Source organism: Myxocyprinus asiaticus, chromosome 31, assembly GCF_019703515.2.
Source record: "Myxocyprinus asiaticus isolate MX2 ecotype Aquarium Trade chromosome 31, UBuf_Myxa_2, whole genome shotgun sequence".
Classification (NCBI taxonomy): domain Eukaryota; kingdom Metazoa; phylum Chordata; class Actinopteri; order Cypriniformes; family Catostomidae; genus Myxocyprinus; species Myxocyprinus asiaticus.
In genome coordinates this window covers 41,024,602-41,043,834 of record NC_059374.1, presented here as the reverse complement: position 1 = coordinate 41,043,834, position 19,233 = coordinate 41,024,602, and the positions used below count along the sequence as shown (strand labels likewise).

At 36.5% G+C, this 19,233-nt stretch overlaps 2 protein-coding genes across 4 annotated transcripts in view; both read left to right on the top strand.

Moving 5' to 3' along the window:
• The window catches only part of LOC127422613 (gastrula zinc finger protein XlCGF8.2DB-like), an 88,892-nt gene that overhangs the window by 7,677 nt on the left and 61,982 nt on the right, over positions 1-19,233 (top strand). The window contains exons 2-3 of one of the 3 annotated variants that reach the window (XM_051666336.1): positions 1,570-1,812; positions 2,105-6,187. In XM_051666336.1, coding sequence (XP_051522296.1) covers positions 1,719-1,812; positions 2,105-2,595 — 585 coding nt within the window. In that variant the 5' untranslated portion in view covers positions 1,570-1,718 and the 3' untranslated portion in view covers positions 2,596-6,187. Of the gene's footprint in view, positions 1-1,569; positions 1,813-2,104; positions 6,188-7,116; positions 7,321-19,233 lie in introns of those variants that run through there. The other 2 variants (XM_051666333.1, XM_051666334.1) reach the window with 2 other exon arrangements.
• The window catches only part of LOC127422617 (oocyte zinc finger protein XlCOF19-like), a 63,246-nt gene that overhangs the window by 21,866 nt on the left and 22,147 nt on the right, over positions 1-19,233 (top strand). The gene's annotated exons all lie outside the window — the stretch shown is intronic.

Genomic DNA, 19,233 nt, shown 5'->3' with positions numbered 1-19,233 from the left:
CCATTAGAGTATAAAACAGAAGAATCAGAGTAAACATTTCACAGTTTCAACTTCAATGTATTTTGCAAACGTGTGTGTGTGTGTGTGTGTGTGTGTGTGTGTGTGTGTGTGTGTGTGTGTTCTGCATTGTGAATGTCTTATAGTCTCGCCCCTTCATTTCTGAGTGTTTGTTTAGCATTGTGGCTGATTTGTTGGTTTTATAGGACAAATGTAAAAAAAAAGTCTCACCAGTTTGTGTGTGTGTGTGTGTGTGTGTGTGAGAGAGAGTGGGTGGGTATGTTTTGCACTGAGAATGTTTTAGTCTCACCCTGTAATTTCTGTCTTTTTTTTTTTTTTTCTGCATTGTTGCTGATTTATTGATTGTATTTGACAGATATAAAAAAATGGTTTGGTCTTTTCATTTTCTATAGTCGGTCAATTTTGACCACGAATACCAAAGGTGTCGTCGTCTTTTTTTTTAACAACCACTTATCGAATCGAGCCCATTTTTTTTTTTTTTTTTTTTTTTTTTTTTTTTATATGTTCAGATAGCAATTTGAGTACAAGTCACCAAGTCTTGTATTGTTCAGATAAAGGAAACCATTTTTATTAACTTTTAAAAATGTATTTCAGTCAAAAATGATGGAATAACATAGGAGGGTTAAAACAACTGTACCCATTGAAGAGACTGTACATCTATCCCTCACAGCCAAAGATGGCACTTCTGTGAATAAGGTCTATTTGTGTTGAGAGATGTGATGTTTTAACATAAAATTTTTGCATCCTTTGGTGCTGATTTGTGTTTGAACAAGCAAAAATTCAACCAGTTTAGAGAGAGATCTTTATGACAAGCGGTTTTATTCATTTGTTTAAATATTCCCCATTTCGATTGTTGGCTGATTGTAATTCGTCACTGTTTGCTGTTATGATTTAAGGTTATTTTCCTTCACTAAATACCTCAGTCAGCGTAAACGCCACTTAAGTTAAAAAAAAAAAAAACTTTGTTAATGTTTGTTTAAACACACAACCATTTAATCTGTTTCATGAAGTAGAACCGCTGCCTTCTAAAATCTACACAAATTGATTGATTCATATTAATAGTCTACACAAATAATGTATGTATTTACTAGTTGGATTTTTATATTTCTGATGCCAAATACAGTTAGAATAGTCTAAAATACTAATTATTTTAAATTACCAATGACAATTAGCCTCCCTTACAAAAAATCTAGAGTTCTGGCAAACCAGCTGCAACCTTGCACACAAAGATTTTTAGATGAATATCTTGGCTCTGTAGGTCCACACAATGCAAGTGAACAGTGACCAGAACTTTGAAGGTCCAGAAAGCACAAAGGCAGCATAAAATAATTCATACAACTCCAGTGGTTTAATCCATGTCTTCTGAAGCAATATGATAGGTGTGGGTGAGAAACAGATCGATATTTAAAGGTGCTGTCAGCGAAGCGTTCCGGGTCGGATGGCAAAATGCTCAGGGAACCCTGAGGAATAAATGTCAAACAAAAAATAACTGTGGGAATAAAATTTAGAAAATTAACAAAATACTTAATGTTGCATTTTTGATTTTGGTAGATCTCGTCCTTTGGGGCTCCGTCACAGTTCACACCTTCATTGAAGCCACTCCCACAACAATTTACCAATAAATACTGTGAATATTCCCATCATCCTACAAGAGAAGTTCTTCAGACCAGCAGGAAGAACTGAAATCTGTGTGATATACTATGGTGAAGATGGAGTTTGTTAAAGAAGAGAGAGAAGACATGAGTTATCCAGAATCATCCAGAATAAAACATGAAGATACTGAGGAACAAATAGGTTGGTGTCCATTCTTGAATCTTCATTATTGTCATAATGTTACAAAACTTCACCAGATTTAGTGTCTGTAGTTAGAAAATCAGAGGAACTGTGAAATAACAGACAATAGAGCAACAGATCATAAGATTTTATTGCAGTTGTCTTCCTGATTGAGAGTGACTGAATTAACCTTCTAAGATCATCAGATACTTACCCTGATACTTCACCTTCTGCTATTAAATCAGGATTCACTTTTATTTTTACATTTGTCCCTCATGAATTGATTTTTGGTCATTTAATATGTTTATTTTAGATCTGATTGAAGTGAAAGAGGAGAGTCAAGAACTGAATGAAGTGGAGGAGAATCATAACTTCAAAACAGAAGAAAACTATTTTAGCTGCTCACAGATGGAAATTAATTTCTCACAAGAGAGAACTCGAAATACAGAAGCTGAAACCTCTTTCATCTGCCCTGAGTGTGGAAAGACTTACACGCGTAAAGATACCCTTAAGATGCATTTAAGAATTCACACTGGAGAGAAACCTCACACATGTCAGCAGTGTGGAAAGGGTTTCAAATCTAAATCAGATCTTAATAGACACATGATAATTCACACTGGAGAAAAACCTTACAACTGCGCTCAGTGTGAAAAGAAGTTTGCATGTACAAGTAATCTTAAGAAGCACATGAGACTTCACAGTGGAGAGAAACCTTTCACATGCTTTCAATGTGGAATGAGTTACAGATATAAATCAAATCTTAATAGACACATGAGAATTCACACTGGAGTGAAGCCCTCATAGCTTTGAAATGGAAGCTGATAAGCTTCTGAGTTTCTCGTACCGCTTCGCATTTCCTTTCAATCATAAAAACAGACCCTTGTCCGTTGGTATGCATAACTCCAACCAGAAATGGAGACTTGAGTTAGAGACTCGGACTCGAGTCGCACTAGTCTCGTTTTAATAGACTTCAGACTCGACCTAAAATGACTTCAGACTTGACTCCACTCGAAACAAAGGACTCGTGAATATCTCAAAAAAAAGAGTCTTTTAAACTTAAAACAAATTTTTCCTTTAAGATATTAATAGTTATTACATCCACTTCACATTTACCCATGTGTCATGATCGATCGGTCCCTTATCATAGAATTTGATGTATTTCCTTATAAACCCCGAAATGTGATATGAGTCCCACGAAACATGACGGCACCCACCGCAGAAACTTAAAGAAGAAAATATTCTCAAAGGTTAGTCACATTAACACACAAAGCTAGCTAATATTGTACTGTTGCAAACATTAGGCATTGTAGCTACATGATCGCCAACCAGAGGATGTCAGTTTAAACCTAGCGCTTCATTTTATCAATGTTTTTGTAGTGTATACTCTCTGTGTGTGTAGAGTATGTAGTAAGAGTATTAAATATACAGTTGTGCTCAAAAGTTTGCATACCCTTGGAGAATTGGTAATATATGTACCGTTTTTAAAGAAAACATGAGTGAGCAAGCAAAACGCATTTCTTTTATTTCTTATGGGATTCATATTCAACTGTAGGTTATAACAGAATGGCACAATCATAAAACAAAACATGGCAACAAAGAAAAAAATGAAATGACCCCTGTTCAAAAGTCTGCATACCCTTAGTTCTTAATACTGAGTATTGCCCCCTTTAGCATCAATGACAGCGTGCAGTCTTTTGTAATAGTTGTCTATGAGGCCCCAAATTCTTGCAGGTGGTATAGCTGCCCATTTGTCTTGGCAAAATGCCTCCAGGTCATGCAAAGTCTTTGGTCGTCTTGCATGAACCGCACGTTTGAGATCTCCCCAGAGTGGCTCGATGATATTAAGGTCAGGAGACTGTGATGGCCACTCCAGAACCTTCACCTTTATTTGCTGTATCCCGAACAATTCTTCTGGCAGTTGTGGCTGAAATCTGTCTTGGTCTACCTGACCTTGGCTTGGTATCAAGAGATCCCTGAATTTTCCACTTCTTAATAAGTGATTGAACAGTACTGACTGGCATTTTCAAGGCTTTGGATATCTTTTTATATCCTTTTCCATCTTTATAAATTTCCATTACCTTGTTACGCAGGTCTTTTGACAGTTCTTTTCTGCTCCCCATGGCTCAGTATCTAGCCTGCTCAGTGCATCCACATGAGAGCTAACAAACTCATTGACTATTTATACACAGACACTAATTACAATTTAATAAGCCACAGGTGTGGGAAATTAACCTTTAATTGCCATTTAAACCTGTGTGTGTTGCCTTGTGTGTCTGTAACAAGGCCAAACATTCAAGGGTATGTAAACTTGATCAGGGCCATTTGGGTGATTTCTGTTATCATTATGATTTAAAAAGAAGCCAAACAACTATGTGATAATAAATGGCTTCATATGATCACTATTCTTAAATAAAAGACATGATCGGTCATATTTTCAAAATCAATGCCAAAATTTCACAATTTCTGCCAGGATGTGCAAACTTTTGAGCACAACCGTGTTTGTGTGTATGTGTGTAATATATATATACACCAAGCAGCCACAACATTAAAACCACCTGCCTAATATTGTGTAGGTCCCCCTCGTGCTGCTAAAAGAGCGCCAACCCGCATCTCAGAATAGCATCCAGAGATGATATTCTGCTCACTACAATTGTACAGATGGATTATCTGAGTTACTGTAGACTTTGTCAGTTTGAACCAGTCTGGCCATTCACTGACCTCTCTCATCAACACGGCGTTTCCATCCACAGAACTGCCGCTTACTGGATGTTTTTTGTTTTTAATGCCATTCAGAGTAAATTCTTGAGACTGTTGTGTGTGAAAATCACAGGACATCAGCAGTTATAGAAATACTCAAACCAGATGCGGGTTCTGCAATGCGGGTTGGCGCTGTTTTGGCGGCATGAGGGAGACCTACAGAATATTAGTGTTTTGGCTGATCGGGGGGCCTGGGTAGCTCGGCGAGTATTGACGCTGTCTACCACCCCTGGAGTCGCAAGTTCAAATCCAGGGCGTGCTGAGTGACTCCAGCCAGGTCTCCTAAGCAACCAAATTGGCCCGGTTGCTAGGGAGGCTAGAGTCACATGGGGTAAACTCCTCGTGGTCGCTATAATGTGTGGTTCTCACTCTCACTGGGGTGCTTGGTGAGTTGTGCGTGGTGTGACGACACAGAGAATAGCATGTCACGCCTCCACATGTGCTGCGGTAATGCGCTCACCAAGCCACGTGATAAGATGCGTGGATTGACTGTCTCAGACGCGGAGGCAACTGAGATCCATCCTCCGCCACCCGGATTGAGGTGAGTCACTACGCCACCACGAGGACTTGGAGCGCATTGGGAATTGGGCATTCCAAATTGATGAGAAAAGGGGAGGGGGGGAAAGGTGTTTTCAAAAGTGCTCTGGGATAAAATTGTGGAAAGGAACAGGTTAGGAGAATAGTACAAAAATGTTTCAAAGACTTTAACTATCCCACTGAGTACCATACAGAGCACTAAGTGGAAAGCACACGGCACCACCAAAACCTTGCCTAGATCAGGCCGTCCCTCCAAACTTGATGACTGTGCCATGAGGATATTGATCAGGGAAGCTATTAAGAGGCCAAAGGCAACTTTGAAGGATTTACAAGCCCATATGGCTGAGATTGATCATTCTGTGCATGTGACAACAATCTCCCAAGCTTTACACAAAGCTGGCCTGTATGGCAGGGTGGCAAGAAAGAAACCTCTTCTGAAAAAGTGCCATATTAAGTCTATGTTGTGGGGGTTTTTCTCTTCAGCTGGGACAGGGCAATTGGGCAACAGGATTGAAGGGAAAATGGATGCTGCCATGTAAAATCTGTGGCCATCAGTTCGACAATTGAAGATGGGCAGGTCGTTCACATTTCAGCACAACAATAACCGTAAACACTCCACCAAAAAAACAATGCAGTGGCTTAAGGATGGGAAAGTCAAAGTCCTCGAGAGTCCTGACCTAAATCCAATAGAAAGCCTGTGGATGTATTTGAAGAGGGCAGTCCATCGCCGCTCGCTCCGCAATTTGACTGAACTCAAACAATTCTGCAAGGAAGAATGGGCAAATATTCCCAAATCTATGTGCTTGAAGCTAGTAGAGATGTATCCAAACAGACTGATGGCTGTCATTAAATCAAAAGGTAGCTCTATGAAGTATGAAATCCAGGGGTATAATCACTTTTCAAACCCTGTGCTTCTAGTTTTTCTTTTATACATTTTTGGAACTGTTGCATTATTTTATTTTGTTTGTTACTTGAATATTGTATGACAAAATTTGTAAATAAATCAGGAAAAAATTGTTTTAATAGATTTTGATTTCAGGCTGGAAGACAAAAAAAAAAATAAAAATTGACCATTCCAAAGGGGTATGAAGGTTTTCTTTGGGCACTGTACATGTTGAGATTTAGTTACATATTATTTATTTAATATGGTTTTCGGAGTTTTAAAGGTCTGGTCACCATTCACATGCAATGGATGGATTAACATAGCAGAGTTATTACTTATGGATTACATTTATGATGCCTTTATGTGCTTTTTGGAGCTTCAAAATGTTAGTACCCGTTCACTTGCATTGTGAGGACTACAGCACAGAAATATTATTCTAAAAATCATCAGAAAAAGAAAGTCATACACTTGATTGAAAGAGAGTAAATGATGAGAGAATTTTCATTTTGGGGAGAAATATCCCTGAAACAACACTGAAACATTAACAAATCTTTGGTTTCTAACCAAAGAGATGGGTTTTTAAGGCGAGGCATAGCAAAGAGGCAATTTGCATACGCATTTTTGATATCTGTAAAGAAATATTCACTAGTAAGAATTTTGATTCAAGATATCTCTATTAAAATTCTTCCCATCAGTACTAATTGCTTGAATAAGTTACATTAACATCATTTATATCTGTCTTATAAGCAAAGCAGCTTGCAAAACGTGTACCATGCAGGTCACATTTTATATTTAATATTAGTGTGCAGACTCAAAATACTTTTATTATATATTTTGTCTTATAAAACAGTTCCGGACGCTTTCTTTGGGTGTTGCCCAAATGACAGTTTTGCGCCCTTGAAGTAACTGCGGGAAGGTGACGCCACTCGAAGTGTCTTTCAAACGAAAGTAAGAAAATTATTATTATTATTTAACGAAGAAGCTTCCATAAGACTGTTAGCAAAGGGTACATTCATACAGCAATGCCATGCTCCCTTCAGAGTGCCCACATCAAGAGCTCTGCCCTTCATAGTGAGTAGGGTATAGGGATGATCACTTTCGATTGAATTCACCCTTTTTGTCTCTCCGTTTCTTTGTTTTTGTGAGTCACTCAAGAATTAAATGATTCGTTTAAAAACAAGGAGTCGTTCACCACCGAAACAATGGAAGTGAACGAGAATGAAAAGATTCATTAAATAATACTGATTCTTTTACGAACTAAACAGCACGAGTTCAAATCAGAGTATGTGAGTTGTGCAGAGAGCGAGTTGTGTTTGATGCTTTAGCTAATCTGACCAATTTTGGACTGAAACGTAAGTGATTTTGTATTATTTACTTTTTCGAGACATGCTGGTACCTACAGCTGATATACAAAACAACACTCTTGCTTATGTGACTGTGATATTTCTTAAATATAAAACCGCTTTTATGTGTTTTGCTTAAGATATGATACAGTCTTTTGATCAAGTTAGTCCACTCGGCGGCATCTTGGGAACGCTCTCGGGCAGCTATTTTTCTATGTAAACAAGCGGCATACAAGTGCAGCTCCAATCTACTGAAATGGGGAAAGACCGAAATCTCCGAAACGGTTGGTCAAGATTACGATCAAATAACATATTTCAAATAAGCAGTAAAATCTGACAACACTGGTATAATAAATTGTGCTTTTTTTTTTTTTTTTTTACCTTCGATTATGATAAAAAAAAAAAAAAAAAACGCAATTTTCCTGGCTTGTATAGCTAATGCGCATGCGTGTTTTGGAGTTGAATGACAGGCGATATTTGTATCTAAAAGGTGATTGGCTCTTTTACTTTTAAGGCGGGACTTCCTTTCTACAGCCGACTGGCATTAGGAAGTACTAGCCAAAAAAAGCCATAAGTGGGAGGGGCTTATTGGTCAGCCGCCAATCAATAGCATGCTTCAGCGGAAGTAGTTTCTTCCTCCTCCATAATAAAAGCGCTAATGTTATATATCACTGAAAGGTAAAAATGTTTTAAAATAAAACAGTGCTTTTTGATTGTCGTCTTTGGCTTCAGTTCTTTCTTTCACACATTTTTATATTTTAAATCAAGACTGGGGATTGTCGTTTGACTTGAAGAACAGCTAAAATTGAGGTCTTGATTAAAATGCAGATTACTTATAGAAAGTGTTGGCAACATTTCTAAATGACTTTTGATTAATTTAATGGTTAATTTTTGTTCCCATCATACTGTTGACAGTTCTGCACGGAGCCCCTTAGAGGAAAACATTTTTTTTTTTTTTTTTTTTTTCTGAACAAAAAATGTACCAAGGTTTTCCTAAAACAACCATATTTTAATCTTGATATTTGTAGTAAAATCATTGTACTAATACAGGAAAACAAAAACTAGGGTGATAAAAATCATAATTTTGTGTGTTTGTTTTATTTTATTTTACTACAAATACCATGGTATTTGTAGTAAAACTATAGTAACCACAAGATTAACCATGGTTAATCTATAATAAAACCATGGTAACTATGTGGATACAGCATACCATATTAAAACCATGTGTTCTGGCAAAAAAATAAATAAATAAATAATAATAATAATAAAGGTTAGCCTACAGCAATATTACTAGGCTATAAATAAAAAAAAAAACATGTTTTCCACCAAAAACTAGTTACTACAGTCCACAATATCGGTAGCACTTTATCTTAATGTAACATTTGTTAATGCATTATGTATCATTAACTAACAATGAACACAATATTTTTACAGTTTTTATTAATCTTTTTTAATGTTAGTTCATTAAAATAAAATGTTTCATTGATAATGTTAGTTCATATTGCATTTTAAAAAATCATGTGTTGAAATGAACATTAACCAATATTAATAAATGCTGTAAAAGTATTATTCATTGTTAGTTCATGTTAACTAATGTTGTTAACTAATGTTAACAAATGTAACCTTATTTTAAAGTGTTACCACAATATTACTATAGTAAACCCAAAGTTAAAGTATGACATTTGCATAGTAAAACCATGAAATCCACAAAATTATTATTTTAATTACCATAGTTTGCGTTTTCAGGGGCCCTAAGAACACCACATATTACAGTTGAGCTTCCAGACTTTAGCAACGGTGATTTGAGCTCTGCTTCTTTGATTTTCATTTTGATCTTTTAGTCAATTTTGACTTTATGCCTTTGTTTTGATACCTGTTCATAACTGTTCATTGTCGTTCATTTTAATAATGTCATTTTCGTTCATTTCTCTCAATGCCAGAGGGCTAAGAAACAATGTGAAGCGCAAAGCACTTTTTTTGTTTGTTAAGAAGCACGGGTGAGACTTTTGTTTTTTTTCAAGAAACCCACTCCACTCAGGATGATACTAAATTTTGGAAATCCTAGTGGGGCAGCGATGTTTGGATGTCTCATGGCACAGAGTGATCGGCAGGTGTTGCTATTCTGAAAAACAATTTTGCTGGGGAAATATTACATTTTGTTAGTGACCCCAAGGGTCATTTTATTTTGTTAGTGGTTTTATTAGGTCAGGCCACCTTAATTCTCTTAAATATTTACAGATGTAATTCTTCTCAAGAAAACTCCAATTTACTAGATGAGATAAGTAACAATATACAGCACTGGTTAAATAAATATTCCAATGCTTTACTTATTTTTGGTGGGGATTTTAATATGATGTTAAATAGTGATTTGGATAGTTCTAGGGGGAAACCTGTCTCTACAAATCCAATTATGGATGCCTTTGTGACACAGTTTAGCCTTGTTGATATCTGGAGAGTAACATACCCACAGCAGAGACTCTATACTTGGAGCAGCATGGACCATTCTAAGCAGTCTCAAATAGATTATTGGCTTATCTCTCAAAGCCTGGCAGATAGCTTCAACTCAGTCAATATTCATGCAACACCTCTTACAGATCACAGAGCTATCTCTCTTAGGGTTAGTCTTTCTGCATCCCTTAATTCCAGTTCAATTCCTTCTTACTGGAAACTCAACAACTCTCTTTTCCAATTTGAAGATGTCAAAAAGAATATTATCTTACTAATAGAGCATCATTGGAGGAGAGCTTTAGTATTGAATTCTTATTGTTGCTAATGGGAACTTAAAATTTGACATATAAAAGTATTTTAGAAAAGTTGGTAGTAATTTAGCTAAACTTAAAAGAGCGGAGGAAAATAAGGTGGTTTCTAAAATTGCAACCTTCTCTCTTAAATCCCCTGAGCTGCTTTCTGAAACTGATAAGCTTGAGTATGCTAAGCTGCAATGTAAATTAGATCTATACCTATAGAGCACAGGGTGCCTACATAAAATCAAGACAAAAATGGGTGGAGATGGGAGAATGCAATTCAGCACATTTGTTCAGATTATAAAAAAGTCGCTTAAAAACCTCACTAATTGAAACCCTGAATGTTGATGGGACAGCCACTAATAATGCACAAGAAATTGCACATTTCTGTGCTAATTTCTATAGTAACCTTTACTATTGCAATTACTCTGAAGCAGCAGCCTGTACATTTTTAGAATTTGTTAAAAATTGTAAGACTATCTCAGATAGTGAAAGAAACTTATGCGACAATGAAATTACACTAATAGAGGTTAATAACTCAATTATAGAACTCAAAAATAATAAATCACCCGGAACTGACAGGCTTACCGCAGAATTTTACAAATTATTCTCTAAAGAACTGTCCCCTTTTCTACTTAAGGTCTTTGAAGAAAGCATACAGAATGAAACTCTTCCCCCTACTTTGACTCAAGGGTTAATTACCCTAATTCCAAAACCCAAAAAAGATTTACTTTTAATTGACAATTGTCGTCCTGTATGCTTGCTTAACAATGACTACAAAATCCTAGCTCTTGTGTTCTCTAAAAGATTAAAATCTGTACTGGGTTCCATAATAGAAGAGACACAATCCAGTTTCATGAAGAAAAGGCATATAGCCAACAATATAAGATTAGTTATTGATTTATTAGATTATTCAGAATTAATACATGAGGACAGCTTTATTCTCTTGTTAGATTAGAGCACCAATTTATTATTAAGTCCTTAGACAGATTTGGTTTTGGGGATATGTTCTGCAGAGTAATTAAAGCCCTTTAAAATAATGGTAGCTGCTCAGTCAAATAAAAACAATGGCACTTCACCAACATTTAACCTGTCTAGAGGAGTAAGACAAGGCTGTCCCATCTCCCCCTATTTATTTCTACTGTCTGTGCAGTTACTTTCAATGTCTATAATTGAAAGCAGTATTGGAGTTATCATTGTAGCAGACAGGCAGATTATTATTAGTCAGTTAGCGGATGACACCACCTTATTTTTAAGAGATGCTTCCCAAATCCCTCTAGCAATTGATCATATAAAAATATTCTCTAAAGCTTCAGGTCTTAATCTAAACATAAATATATGTGAGCTTTTGGCTATTAAGGATTGTGTAGCAACTTCCATTTATAATATCCCAGTTAAATCTCAAGTTGCATATTTAGGCATTGTGATCACTAAAAATCAAGATATCAGATGTGTTCTGAATTTCAACCCTGTCAAAGAAAAAGCCCAAAGAAGGTTCAATTTGTGGTTGCAGAGAGACTTAACTTTGAGAGGCAGAACATTGCTTGCTAAGGCTGAGGGCATCTCTAGGTTTACTTATGCTGCTCTCTCTCTGTATGTAGATATAGAAACATGTAGATCAATTGATAAAATCCTCTTTAATTTTGTATGGAAAAACAAAACTCATTACGTCAAGAAATGAACACCAATGAATATGGGGGACTGAACTTTCTTGATTTTTCATCTTTAAATAACACTTTTAAAATCAGTTGGATTAGACAGTTTATGTGTAATCCAAATTCAATTTGGAATTTTATCCCTAATTGCTACTTCTCCAGGTTAGGTGGTCTGCCCTTCTTATGACCTGTAACTATAATATTGCTAAAATCCCTTACAATTTATCTAAGTTCCATAAACAAATGTTACTTGCATGGTCATTATTTTTCAAACACAACTTCTCCCCTCACCGGTATTTTATTTGGATCAACCGAGACGTGTTATATAAAAACAAGTCTTTATTTAGCAAGAATTGGTTTGAAATTTTTTTTCTGACTGTCTCCCAACTACTTAATTCAGAAGGTCTTATTTTAAACTATACAGAGTTTTTAAATACATTTAATTCCCAGTTACTCCTAAAGAATTCTCCATTGTTATGGATGCAATTCCTAAAGGAGCTCTTATGCTTCTACGGAAGACTGTTAAATCGCCAATTTTTTCACCTATCTCTTTAGATCCACTCGAAACCCCAGTTGGGAAACTGTGCTTTTTATCACATACTTCACGTAACTTTAGAATTAGGTCTCTTTTCCAAAAGGAGCTTGTAACAATTCCATATGTGGTGTCATACTTGGAAAACTTTGTTAACAATGTTGATTGGAAAAAAGTATGGACATTGCCTCTTAAATATATAATAACTAACAAAGAAAGGGAAGTATCGTTTAAATTATTACAGAGATTTTACATTTAAAGAGATTTAAATTAGAATTGCTCTTTTTGTGGTGCCCCTAATGAAACTGCTCTACATATCTTTTGGTATTGTCCTTATACTCAGTTATTTTGGATAGATTTTTGTAAGTTTATTAACCAGAACTTACTCTTGGGTTGCTCAATGTTGTTTAAGGATTTGTTGTTTGGTTTCTATAGCATCAACAAAACAAAAAAGAATGAGTATTTTATTATTAATTTATTATTGCTACTTGCCAAATTTCACATTGATCGATGTAAATTCAGTCATTAAAAACCCTTATTTATTTTTTTAAGAAATCGAGCAATACATTCAAACTATTTCACCTTCAAAGAACTCCAAAGCCCTTAAGATAGTAAACCTGTGCTACCTCTTTAAATTATTTTGTCAAACTTTGTATGTAATACATTATATTTGTATATTTGGTGTTTCTCGCTTATATTTGTATGTACTACTTTTATTAAGTTTGTATGTTTTTCCTTGACAATAATAAAAAAAAAAAGAATGGCTGCTGTCTCTGTTTGGATGCTAATAATTGGCGGCTGCCAGCAGCAGGTTCCTCCTACTCTTCCGACAAACACTGGCAGGTGCTTCCTGCTGCCATCAGCTGTTTCAATTTCGCTGAACCCCCTCTCCCACTTTCTCCCATTCATTTTAGTAGAAGTGGTCTGTCTCTGCTAAATAGTCTCCGATATACTGTCTCTTCAATGACATGCACTGAATAAAGCTATCAAAAATTCCTAGACCATTTATAATTTTCCAAACTCATGTTGTTTGAGTTTTTTTGTCTACTGAAATGTTTTGAAAATATATTATTCGGCAATTCGTCAGCAGAACGATCCAAAAAAACACTGAACTCCCCTATGGTATTAAAAAAATGCCACATTCCTTTGGTAGTCACGGTCATTTTTGACCAGAAGGGTCAGATGTGTAACCCTTTTTTTATGATGATAATGATAAAAAAAAAAAAAATTCTTCCCTGAAATAAGAACAATACAATTTTGCATTTCTTTTGGGATTTTATGCTATTTTAATTTATATGTACATTTCTAAATGTTACCATTAATTTGCATGTACAAATAAGCAAATAATTTTTATTACAAGATATGCATTGGGATATATATTTAGACATTATCAAACTATTCTTAGTTTAATTTATTGTTTTAAAATGTATTTCATTGTGCTTGTCATCAAACCTGACCATGGTGTTACAAAGAGAGGACACAGAATAAGCATTTTTCTACCAATAATTTATTTCAGACATAAAAATGTAATAACTCAAGAAAAAGAAATGAACTGCAAAATTCAGAAAATTCAATTAGAGTGTAAAATCAAATCACTCAATCAAATCAAATCACTTTGTCACACAACCATATACACAAGTGCAATGGTGTGTGAAATTCTTGGGTGCAGTTCCAATCAACATAGCAGTCATGACAGTGATGAGACATATACCAATTTACAATAACAACAACACAATTTAAAGTCTAATATACACATAATTACACACAACAATATACAAATAATAACATACACTGTACAGTATACAATACGCTGTTTTTTTTTTTTGTTTTTTTGTTTTTTTTACTGTATAGATACACATTATTCAATAAAAATTAAAAATTAAAATATATATATAAAAAAAGTATATATATATGTATATATATAGAATGTACAGTATTGTACTGTATTGACATTCAGGCTGTCGGTTGATAGTCAGTTGTTAAGAGAGACATAATATAATAATAATATAATTTATGACAGTCCGGTGTGAGATATAAGAGTAAGAGTAATAAAGTGCAGTGCTGATGTATATTGATTATGAGAGATCAAGAGTTCAGAAGTCTGATTGCAATCTGATTGTAAAACAGAAGAATCAGAGTAAACATTTCACAATTTCAAACTGAAACATGTATTTTGCAAACGTGTGTGTGTGAGTGTGTCAGATTGCTGTCATCAGCTGGAAAACAACAGATGACTTGTAATGCCAACAATGACCAAAAGATGGCTGTAGAGCTCCAATTATTGATGCCTTGTTCTCTCTCTCTCTCTCTCTTTCTCTCTCTCTCTCTCTCTCTCTCTCTCTCTCTCTCTGTGTGTGTGTGTGTGTGTGTGTGTGTGTGTGTGTGTGTGTGTGTGTTCTGCATTGTGAGTGTCTTATAGTCCCGGTCCTTAATTTCTGAGTGTGTATGTGGCTGATTTATTGGTTTTATTTGACAAATAAATAAATAAATATATATATATATATATATATATATATATATATATATATATATATATATATATATATATATATATATTATATGTATATAAAAGCGTTGTGTTAACGTCTCACCAGTTCATGTCTGTGTGTGTTTATGTGTGTGAGTAGGTGTGTATGTTTTGCACTGAGGATGTTTTAGAGTCTCACCCTGTAATTTCTATCTGTTTTTTTTTTTCTGCATTGCTGCTGTTTTATTGATTGTATTTGACAGATAAAAAAAAAGTGGTTTGGTCTTTCCCATTCATTTTCAATGCTCGGTCAATTTTGACCACAAATACCAAAGGTGTCGCTTTTTTTTTTTTTTTTTTTTTTTTTTTTTTTACGACCACTTAGACTTATCAGAATCAGAATCAGAATGAGCTTAATTGCCAAGTATGCTTACACATACAAGGAATTTGTCTTGGTGACAGGAGCTTCCAGTGTACAACAATATAAAAACAATACAAAAACAGCAGCAAGACATAGATAATAATAATTAAAAAAAAATTATTATACACATACGTACAGACACACACATACATACATACACATACACATGGGTAGTGCAAATCTAATACAATCTGTTATGTACAGTGCAAAAATTCTTTTTATTTTTTTTTATCAGAGGAATGAAATGGCAGAAGAGGTTGGATGTGTTGGATAAATATAAGAAAGATTAAACTGTGTATTGCACATAGTTATTGCTCAATGGGGCAGTTTAACTGTTCATGAGATGGATAGCCTGAGGGAAAAAACTGTTCCTGTGCCTGATGGTTCTGGTGTTCAGAGCTCTGAAGCATCAGCCAGAAGGCAACAGTTCAAAAAGGTAGTGGGCTGGATGAGTGGGGTCCAGAGTGATTTTTCCAGCCTTTTTCCTCACTCTGGAAGTGTATAGTTCTTGAAGGGGGGGCAGGGGGCAACCGATAATCCTCTCAGCAGTCCGAACTGTCCTTTGTAGTCTTCTGATGTCTGATTTCGTAGCTGAACCAAACCAGACAGTTATTGAAGTGCAGAGGACAGACTCATTGAATGCTGAGTAGAACTGTATCAGCAGCGCCTGTGGCAGGTTGAATTTCCTCAGCTGGCGAAGGAAGTACAACCTCTGCTGGGCCTTTTTCACAATGGAGTCAATGTGGGTCTCCCACTTCAGGTCCTGTGAGATGGTAGTGCCCAGGAACCTGAATGAATCCACTGCTGCCACAGTGCTGTTTAGAATGGTGAGGGGGGTCGGTGTTGGGGTGTTCCTCCTAAAGTCCACAATCATCTCCACCGTTCTGAGCATGTTCAGCTCAAGGTTGTTTTGATTGCACCAGATAGCCAGCTGTTTAACCTCCCTTCTGTATGCAGACTCATCATCATCTCGGATGAGGCCGATGACAGTGGTGTCATCTGCAAACTTCAGGAGCTTGACAGAGGGGTCCTTGGCGATGCAGTCATTGGTGTAGAGGGAGAAGAGTAGTGGGGAGAGCACACATCCCTGGGGGGCACCAGTGCTGATTGTACAGGTGCTGGAAGTGAGTTTCCCCTGTCTCACAAGCTGCTGCCTGTCCGTCAGAAAGCTGGTAATCCAATAACAGATAGACAAGGGAACAGAGAGTTGGTGTAATTTAGTCTGAGTCCACAAAAGCTGAACTGAAGTCCACAAAAAGGATCCTTGCATATGTCCCTGGTCTGTCCAGATGTTGCAGGATATGATGCAATCCCATGTTGACTGCATCCTCCATAGACCTGTTTGCTCGATAAGCAAATTGAAGGGGATCTAGAAAGGGTCCAGTGATGTTCTTCAGGTGGGCCAACACCAGTCTCTCAAATTATTTCATGACCACAGACATCAGGGCAACAGGTCTGGAGTCATTAAGTCCTGTGATTTTTGGTTTCTTTGGGATGGGGATAATAGTGGAACGTTTGAAGCAGCATGGGACTTCACACTGCTCCAGTGATCTATTGAAGATCTGTGTGAAGATGGGGGCCAGCTGGTTAGCACAGGATCAAAGACATGCAGGTGAAACGCCATCTGGGCCCTGTGCTTTCCTTATCCTTTGTTTGTCGAAAGACGCGGCTCACATCATCTTCACATATATTAAGTGCAGGTTGAGTTGCAGGAGGGGGGAGGAGGGGGGTTGCAGGAGGTGTTGGTGTTTGTGTGAAGTGAAGGTCAGAGTGGGTGTGGGGTGTGAGATTGGGCCTCTCAAATCTGCAGTAGAACACATTCAGGTCGTCAGCCAGTTGTTGGTCCACCACAGGGTTGGGGGCAGGAGTCCTGTAATTCGTAAGTTGTTTCATGCCACTCCACACTGATGCAGGGTCGTTAGCTGAAAACTTGTTTTTCAGCTTCTCAGAGTATCTTCTTTTAGCCACTCTGATTCCCTTTTTCAGTGTGTTCCTGGCCTGATTGTACAAGACTTTATCCCCAACTCTGTAAGCATCCTCTTTGGCCTGACAAAGCCGCCTGAGTTCCGCTGTAAACCATGGTTTGTCGTTGTTAAATGTTAAATAAGTCCTAGTAGGAATGCACATATCCTCACAAAAACTGATATATGATGTAACAGTATCTGTGAGCTCATCCAGATTGGTGTCTGCAGCCTCAAAAACACTCCAATCAGTGCAGTCAAAGCAGGCTTGTAGTTCCAGCTCTGCTTCGTTGGTCCATCTCTTTACAGTCCTTAATACAGGCTTAGCAGATTTTAATTTCTGTCTGTATGTTGGAAGAAGATGAACCAGACAGTGATCAGAGAGTCCCAAAGCTGTTCTAGGGACAGAGCGATATGCATCCTTTATTGTTGTGTAGCAATGATCCAATATATTTCTGTCTCTGGTGGGACATGTAATGTCCTGTTTGTATTTGGGCAGTTCACATGTGAGATTTGCTTTGTTAAAATCCCCAAGAATAATAATAACTGAGTCCGGGTATTGTTGTTCTATGTCTGTGATTTGATCAGTCAGCTTTTGCAGTGCTGTGTTCAAACACGTGTTTGGCGCGATATACACACTCACCAGAATAAACGAGGAAAACTCCCGCGGTGAGTAGAAAGGCTTACAGTTAATACAGAGCACTTCCAAATTAGGACAGCACATCCTCTTTAATGTTGTTACATCTGTACAACTTTCATTGATGTAAATGCATGTTCCACCGTCTCTCGTTTTCCCTGTTTTCCCCGTTTATCGAATCAAGCCCAATTTTTTTTATATGTTCAGATAGCAACTGGAGTGAAAGTCACCAAGTCTTGTATTGCTCAGTTAAAGGAAACCATTTTTATTACATTTTAAAAATGCATTTCAGTCAAAAATGACGGAATAACATAGGAGGGTTAAAACAACTGTACCCATAGAAGAGACTGTACGTCTATCCCTCACAACCAAAGATGGCACTTCTGTGAATAAGGTCTATTTGTGTTGAGAGACGTGATGTTTTATCATACAATTTTCACATCCTTTGGTGCTGATTTGAGTTTGAACAAGCAAAAATTCAACCAGTGTAGAGATCAGATCGTTATGACAAGCGGTTTTATTCATTTATTTATTTAAATATTCCCCATTTCGATTGTTGGCTGATTGTATTTCGTCAACTGTTTGCTGTTATTATGATTAAGGTTATTTTCCTTCACTGAATACATCAGTCAGCATAAACGCCACTTAATGAAAAAATATAGAGTTAAAAAACTTTGTTAATGTTTGTTTAAACACACAACCATTTAATCTGTTTCATGAAGTAGAACCGCTGCCTTCTAAAATCTACACAAATTGAAATGATCATTCATATTAATAGGCTACACAGTTGGATAATGTATGCATTTACTAGTTGGATTTTTATATTTCTGATGCCATACACAGTAAATAAGAAAGGTAATTTAAAATAATTAGTATTTTAAACTCTGTAATGACAATTAGCCTCCCAAAAAATCTAGAGTTCTGGCAAGCCAGCTGCAACCTTGCACACAAACAAAGATTTTTAGACGAATATCTCGGCTCTGTAGGTCCAGAAAGCACATAAAGGCAGCATAAAAGTAATTCATACTACTCCAATGGTTTAATCCATTTCTTCTTAAGCAATATGATAGGTGTGGGTGAGAAACAGATGAGTATTTAAAGGTGCTGTCAGTGAAGTTCTCCGGATCAGATGGCGAAATGCTCAGGGAAACCTGGGAAATAAATGTAAAACAAAATATAACTGTGGGAATAAAATTTTATAAAATTAACAAAATACTTAGTTTAAATTTTTTATTTTGGCAGATCTGCTCCTTTGGGGCTCCGTCACGGTTCACACCTTCATTGAAGCCACTCCCACAACAATTTACCAATAAATACTGTGAATATTCCCATCATCCTACAAGAGAAGTTCTTCAGACCAGCAGGAAGAACTGAAATCTGTGTGATATACTATGGTGAAGATGGAGTTTGTTAAAGAAGAGAGAGAAGACATGAGTTATCCAGAATCATCCAGAATAAAACAAGAAGATACTGAGGAACAAATAGGTTGGTGTCCATTCTTGATT